The sequence below is a fragment of the Rhipicephalus microplus genome, chromosome X (assembly GCF_043290135.1).
Source record: "Rhipicephalus microplus isolate Deutch F79 chromosome X, USDA_Rmic, whole genome shotgun sequence".
Taxonomy (NCBI): Eukaryota; Metazoa; Arthropoda; class Arachnida; order Ixodida; family Ixodidae; genus Rhipicephalus; species Rhipicephalus microplus.
In genome coordinates, this window is record NC_134710.1 from 88,450,252 (window position 1) to 88,458,472 (window position 8,221).

At 46.7% G+C, this 8,221-nt stretch overlaps 1 protein-coding gene across 1 annotated transcript in view; it reads right to left on the reverse strand.

The window, feature by feature from the left end:
* Nucleotides 1–7,063: 7,063 nt before the first annotated feature.
* Nucleotides 7,064–8,221, reverse strand: part of LOC142775058 (uncharacterized) — a 6,200-nt gene continuing 5,042 nt past the window's right edge. Inside the window, exon 2 of the mRNA XM_075876375.1 lies at nt 7,064–8,221. This exon is cut by the window's right edge and continues 562 nt beyond it. Within this exon, the coding sequence (XP_075732490.1) occupies nt 8,120–8,221 (102 nt within the window). The 3' untranslated portion in view covers nt 7,064–8,119.

Genomic DNA, 8,221 nt, shown 5'->3' on the forward strand with positions numbered 1-8,221 from the left:
TAACATTACACAGCGAGCTGACGGCACGGCGCCGAAGTTCCCCGTACCGACTACAGAACGCGTTCTTGCGTGTTTCGCGCGCTCTCTCGCTTCGGTGAAACAAACTGAATCGCTTGCGCCCTCTGCTGCACCTATCCTCAATTTCCCGGGAACTTGCCGCCAGAGCCAGGCACAGCGTTGTCGTTGCTCCGCAAACTTGAGCTTTGCTTTGGTTCCTTATACACCAGCTTTATTTAAAGAGCATATGCTTGGGTATGATTCTAATCCATATAAAGTTTGATTGCGCACAGAAAGAACAAAAAACAGAACAAGGACTCCACACAGACAAGGATAAGATTGCAGAATGGCATATTGCAGCCAAGTTACCACGGCCTTCATTTTGACATTGAATAGTACATCAGTTGCACACTAGTACCATAACTGTTTTTTTTAATTTAGCACTAAAGTTATGCAAATGTGCCTGCCTGAGATGGTATCTGTTTTCTATACGTACGTGCTATATATATAAATCAAGTGTTGAAAGTTAGAGCACTGTGTTCGCGTCACTCATTTCGTTCTTTCTTCTTTTAGTGCGCTGTAAAAGTTTATCCAGTCTTCTCTCGTCTCAGTGATACTCAATCAGAATCGATCGGCTGGTGCTCGAAACTATTACGGCGAAGCTGTTTTTGCGGACCATGTGCCTTCAACATCGTCAGCATGGTCACGCTTAAAAAGTGCGCGTGACCAGAGTGGGGAAGAAGAGGTCTGATCAGAGGAGGAGAGGGAAAGGGGGGACACATGATTAGGCTTACTGAAAGCGGGTGATTCAAACAGTGGATTGAGAGGTGAGGTGTGGACATCAAGATGACATTTCAGAGTGGGCAGTCCACCTCCACTCTACGTTATAAAATAGACTTGGGGTGACAGGAGAACACTCAGAAGCATGAGAAAAGAGCAGGCCCGTAACTAGGGGGGGGGGGAGTTGAGGGGGTTCTGACCCCCCCCCGAAGTTTTTTTGATGCTTTAACTTTTCGGGTGATACTAAAATATTTACACGCCTCCACAGCGACCACCAGCTGCCAAAGTTACACTGCAACTTTCCTGGCATTGCTTCCCTCTTCTTCCTTTCTTCAAACCTACCCTTTTACCAGAACACCTCAGCGCTCCCTCCCCCGCACGCGCACCTGCCCTATTTGTACAGCTTTGCACTTCGCCATCGCGTTCCTTCGAGTCTTTTTTTTTCGTCTTTCACACCATAGCAGCTCCTTTATTGATTCCAGATGCTTTCCTTGTGCATTGCCACTGGAGAAGTTATCCGTCTGTGCGGACCTCACGTGTCGGCTTTGGGTTCCTACGAAAAGCGCGTCTACTTCTGTGAAGGTAAACAGTTCGACAGCAACGGCAACACCAACACGACGTGCGCAAATTTGCCAGGGAACGAAACCCCTAAACGGAAAAACTCAGCGGCGCATTCCGAGGACGCAGGCTGCAGGGCAAACTTTTCTCAAACTGTAGTCCTCGCCACCGAAACGAATCATCGAAGATGACATCTACTGAAAGACTGGCATATCCGAGCAACTTCGAACAATCTTAACCACACGCAAGGAAATCTACCTCTTCTGTACACAGAAGGTATATGCGCCTCCCTACAAAGCGCACAAAGCGAGGATACAGCCGGCCCACAATCCGGCACCAGCGGTCAACTTTCACAGGAGGAAAAAAAAACGCCACCAAGCTGGGCTGCGCGCGGGAGTACAGAGGCTGACGTCGCAGCCTACAAAGTGCATTTTTGGGGGGTCACGGCTATTTAATTAGGGTAGCCCAGAGAGAATTATGCAGGCGCCCAGGGAGCCGTCTGTGAAAAGGTGACTTTTTCACAGGAACGGAACAACACCTCCTTTCTGGACTGTACCACGGGAGTGCAAATGTCTCGGCAGTGCATTCATGGGGGTTCACGTATATTAAGGGGAGTATGCAGTGCCCATGGAGTCTTCTGTGAAAAGGTCTTTAAGTAGCGTTAATCCAGTTTGCTGCAGCTGGAGTAAAGTAATGGGCCTGCATGCACACCAGCTGTAGCGGCGTTCAGAAAACACATGCGCCACGTGGGAGCCGGCGCGTTCATCATACTTCTACATTCTAGCCACTGTAAAGTGGATAATAGAGGAAGAAAACATCACCCGCCGTTCACGCCAGGCAGTCGAAGCAGTCGCAAACGTCTTTTTAGAGCCACTGGCCACTTCTGTGTGCGTGCGCAGGATTGCGGCCGCAAAATGAAAAGACACTGCAACAACGAAGCAAAGGAGTCTTGCGTCTTACTTCAAGAAAGTTCGAACCGATGAAGCGGACGGAGAAGAACCGCCTCCTTTGAAGGATAAAACTTCGCCCTCCTCAGCAGTGGTGGAAAGCCAAGTGCGTCCGAACTTCTGTAGCGACTCAGGAGAATGCACCGGTTTATATGAATCACCTGAGAATGAACACAAGCAAGACACCCATGCTCCGCCGGGAAATGATGGTGGCCGCCGTGCAACTCCAAGTGATTTTTGTTCTACAGTCAACGCTGGGCAAAGTGACGCCTTTACCACTGGGCAATGCCCAAGGAAGGGGAGTGGCATGGCACCTACACATTCTGGTTCGCCTCCCCTCTGTGCGACGAGTGCGAATATTTTCGACTTGGGATTGTTTGTCTCGAAAAGCAATAATGTAAATGATCTAGAGACGATGGAGAAGCTGCTGCTCAATCCGTGGACCCCTCCGGCTAACTATGATTATCTAGCCACAGGTAAAAGGAATCTGAAGTTCCAACCTCACTGGGTAGATCGTTATTCATAGCTTGTTTATTCAGAGAAGCTTCAAGGAGCATTATGCAAATATTGCGTAGTCTACGCAAGCGAGTGTGCAGGAAAAGGGGAGCACCAGCGCTTGGGCTGTTTTGTAACTAAGGAGTTCACCAATTAAGAGAAAGCCATGGACGCCTTTAAGAGCCACGCATCCAGCAGTTATCACGCCATGTCAACAACGCTATCGGAGAACTTTTTAGCAGTCCGGTCCCGCTCACAGCATGACATCTTAACACAACTTGACCACGGCCTTAAAAAGCAGGCGGAAGAAAACCACAAGAACTTGCTGCCAATAATAGAAACAATCCTTTTCTGTGGCAGGCAAGAAGTACCACTTCGCGGCACAGACGACTCTGGTCCGATAATTATGTCTGAAGTGCTGCCATTCAAAAATGATGGAAATTTCCGCGCACTGCTTAGGTTGAGAGCAAAATGTGGAGATGCCGCCTTGAGAGCTCACATAGAAACATCTCCGGCGAATGCGCTGTACACGAGCCCAAAAATTCAAAATGAGTGGATCACCCTCTGTAGTAAAATCATACAAAGAAAGATAGTGGAAAACGTCAACTCAGGTTCGTGTTTTTTAGTTCTATAGCTGACGAGGCCACTGATATATCTCGCACCGCCCACATTTCCCTATGTGTAAGGTACGTTGGACACGACACGTCGGGAGTGCCCATTCTTGAAGAAGATTTTGTAGATTTCGTTCCCGTGTACGATCTCACTGGCAAGGCGCTGGCGAGCACAATCCTGAACAGCCTTAGAGGTCATGGCTTTGACCTGAACCTACTTTGCGGGCAAGGATACGACGGCGCGGTATCAATGAGCGGCCACCTTAACGGTGTTCAAGCCTTCATTCGCCAAACAGCGCCCAAAGCGTTGTACGTGCATTGTAGCGCCCACTCGTTGAACCTTGCTCAGCTTCACGCATGCAAACTCCCCAGCATTCGCAACTGTTGGGGAACTGTATCCTCAACCTGTACGTTTGTGAGAGCTTCGCCACAGAGGACGAACCAACTGCGAGACAAAGTAGAAGATTTAACACAAGAAAAAAGAAAATCAGTTCTCTCCTTTTGCCAAACAAGGTGGGTAGAGAGTCACGATGCACTTCAGCGTTTCCTTGAACTGTACGTGCCTATTGTACAATTCCTCGAATATTTGGAAGAAGAGGCCGCGTCATCTGATACTTCATCAAAAGCTTCTCAACTGCTCAATGTCATTACGAAGCCCGAGTTTGTCGTTTTGCTTCAGATCTGTAGCGATCTCTTCTCTTTGACACTGCCACTTTGCAAGTTTCTTCAAAAAATTGACTGTGACTTGGCTCAAGCGTGTGATCACGTAAAGAATGTTATAGACGTTCTTTCCACAAAAAGGGCTAGTGCGGAAACGGTATGTAATAAGATTTTTCTGAAGTCGCTCTCTTTGCTGACGATCACAAATGTTGAGATGGCCCTACCACGCATCACTGCAAGGCAGATGCAAAGAAGCAACGTACTTTCTGCTACTCCCGAAGAGTACTACCGGAGGAATGTGTATTTGCCTTTGCTGGCTGACTTCGAAAATCAATTAAGAGACCGGTTCGATGCCCATAAGAAGGTCGTGGTTGGCCTTAACATGCTGCTGCCAAAATTCTGCGCATCGGCTAGCCTTTCTGATATTGATGATGCAGTGCAGTTTTACCTTGGCGACATTCCTTCGGCTAATGTCATCGAAGCAGAGTTCACACTGTGGGTGAACAAATGCTGCCAGATCGAAGAAAAGAATCGCCCAGCTTGTGCTTTACAGGCCTTAGAGATGTGCAACCGCGACTTTTTTCCGAACATCCACAGCCTACTTTCTATCCTGGCGACATTACCCGTGTCGACGTCGACCCCGGAACGGACTTTTTCCACACTGAGAAAGCTGAAGAGCTACCTTCGAAATCATATGAACAACGACAGATTGACCGGACTAGCACTGCTCAGCATCCATCGAGAACTTCAAGTGACCCCAGAACAAGTCCTCACCGAATTTTGCAAGCTGCCGAGAAGGAAAAACTTCCTCGTTTAAACTTCCCTCTATGTTTCAAGAGTAGATTAAAAGCTAAACCCAGCTAGCCCAAGCTTCAACCCTTCTATCATTTCGCAATTGCGAGGAAACTATCTAGCAAGCAGAATGTGCGAACGGTAACAAGAAGATCGGAATGTCGGGCGACTTGTTTGTTTGCTTGCATACATGCTGTCACGGACTGCCATTTTTGCGACCCGGCGTAACGGCAAATTAACGGGTGCCGCACTACCCCGCTGACCGGTGGAACCGTTCGCTCATGAAAAGACTGGCCTTTAGTGCAGGGAAGTACTGAATGGGGTGTTCTTCTTCAAACGTTAGTCGCCGATGTTTGATCATTTGTACCTACGTCGGCGTCGGCAGGGTCGTCAAAGGCCGCGATGCACCCCGAACTAGCTGTAGACTGCAAGACGCACCGGCTGAAAGCAAGGAAACTGACCATTCCCACGGGCAAAACTGCTTGTGGACAAGCCGTATGAGAGAACCCCAACAGGTTGTCACTCTCGCTCAGTTGAGGACCCTCTCCTAATTAAAAAGGGACGTGGTCAATATATTTTTAGGGTGGAGTTTCTAACAATGAAACGTGCATAATTGGACCAATGTAGAGGTCTCTTTTCCCCCAGAACGAGAATCAGGGGACACGGAGGTCGATTTAAGAGCAGAATTTCGCCTTGCTAAGCAGTCTAGTTGCTGACCAACATGGTGTAAAAGGAGATCAAGAAGTATTCCTTAAGTGGTTGTGGCTCCGTGTCGGCTGGCCACCTAAACCTAGCCATTCGTCTAGTTGTGACGCGAAATTAACGTCTGTAACGTAGGCATCGGTACTTGAATCTCGAGTAAGCTCAACCTGCCCGAGATCGGCTTCAAGCACTAGCCTCCCGGAAACACCAGCGCTGCAACACCACCGACATCGCAGTTGTGCCAGAACTCTCTCTGACTTTTCGCATCCGATCGTCGTGGACTCAACGCTGCCGGTCATCACAGGTATCCCTTCACCTGGTTATACCTTCGGACTTTCTCATCTGTAGTTTTATTGTTGGTTAGTTTTGTCTAGTTTGTAATACTTCTCTCTTGTAAGCTGATTTATTGATTTTATATGTATTTTGTTAGTTGGTATTAGGTGTTGTACTAGATTCCTCTGCATTATTCCTAGATTCCTCTGCAGTGCTGCAATATGACTAGAGTTTTGTTTTTCCCCACATACGTCTCTGATCTCTTCACTGTCTCTGCTTACGTACGGAACTACCTAACCTGCTGCCATTTCCGTCACCGACTTCGCGCTGGCAACGCTAGAGTGGCAGCTTGTAACACATACATACCGTTTTTGTACCGCAGTTACATTGTGTTACTTCATCAGGAGCCGTTGGTCGTGGTGTCCCCGGCTTTGGTGGTGCTATTGTCCAAACTTATTTCTTGCTTTAACCAGAAGTTGAGGTCGACATACCAATTTCTTTATTTGGGTACAAATAATTGAAAAGTACCATCGAATTATTACAAGTAAGCGATGTACTTGTTTTATTCACGAAAATAAGCCAGTATAAATCTTAAAAAATGGCAGCCGTTCCACACGCAAACCCCCCTCGAAAAAAATTCCTGGGTACGGCCCTGGAAAAGAGTCTAGCGTTACCCACGCGTATACCAGAGCCGTCGACTGCTGCTAAAGACCTGACTCAAAGCTTAAATGAAAAAAGACAAAGAAATGATTTCAAAGTAAGTGGGCATAACGAAGAGACTTGAAGAAACTGAATGAAACGGACAACAGCTTCACGGCGTCTTTCGCGGCATCGAACTGCCTAGACATTTTTTTGCATCATAGTTCCTTGGTTTCTATATCGTAATATAACTACATTCTCTCAAGGTTGTGTATTTATTTCGAGCTATATATACTTGGCATCAAATTGGTCATTGTTGATAAGTTGACAAAGGAATGAGTTGAATGTTCCAGTCAGAGCTTGTGACAGATATATTTTCTTTTGTTTGTGTCACACGAATAAAAGAAAATATAACTAAGAAATAAATAAATTAAATAAAATATTAAATGAAAAACGGTTATTTATTTATTGAAAATTAATAGCATTGCCTGCTTGACGCGAGCTCCCTAACTACCCCGGCTTGCATTATAGTCGATCGCCAAGCGAAAGCGGAATAGCAGGATAAGAGGGTTGCGTCTGCTGCGCCTCCGATTGGTACGGTTCCCTTACGTGTGTAACTTGCGGTAGCTTGCAACGATCACGGCGGCTTGCAATGTGGTGCTAAATACAAGGCATCACAGCCAATAAGTTCACCCCGTGATATCGTATATACTCATTGTATTTGCTCGACAGGGTTACGGTACCATGCAAAATACTTATGCTATTCTCTCCGGCAGCTATATACGAGTAGCCATCTCTAGTACGATCGGTAGACAGTTGTCTTCTGCTTCTATTGAGCAGAACAGTTCATTCTGAGTGTTTGCCAATTCCCAGTATCACTCGTGACAAGAAGACCACGGCGCTAATCGATTTTTTTTTCCCTGTGGCGCTTATAGGAAGATGGCCGGATGAAGACAGGAGTGCATAATTTAATATCCTACATTCTATTTTCTACCTAACTGTGCATAAACAGTCTGTGTATGTTATACTTTAATTGGGAATTTTCGTGTTCTTCATCAGTGATGGTCAAGCGCAGTCGGCATGACTCGAAATATTTCAGCTAATCGCAAAGGGAAACGGCAAATTTGCAATAAAAAAGAATGCAATAAGTTTACCACATAGCGACCATAACTATCGTTTGTAACACATTTTGTATTGCATGTAATTTGCGGACATTTGCAGGTGCTTGTGAGATTTTTAGGGAGACGGTGGAGGAGCTGCTGGCCTATGAAAATAAGCTGTTGCTTGGAGTATGAGGCGTGCGCTAATTTCCAACAGCGTGTTATTTCGAACCGATGTTCTTGTTTGCGTTAATGAGGATGCCTCAGTGTCATATCACTGGCAAACCTATATTGACCACGTCGTGAGGCCGAATGATATGCGACACGTACGTATCCAATGATTCGTACGTGAAATACGTAATTTGACTTGAGAAGCGACACAGGGTTGTCAACTTTTTGTCACAACCTGCGTCAGCTCAGGTCCGACGGGGTGGTTACTTTCGCAATACAGTTGGACTTTCTTTGCGGGTAAATGCCAGATGCTACGTGTAAGCACCATTTTTTTGCTCTGAAAAAAAAAAAAACTGAAAAAAATTCGCCTATGCTGTTCAAGTTCTCAGAGGTTTCAATACAGGATGCCCTGGCCGATGTTCTGTTTGGGCTTGAGGACCGGCAAGTCGGCGAGAGTCAGCGTTAGGCCGACTGCGATGCCGGCTACGTGGCCCAG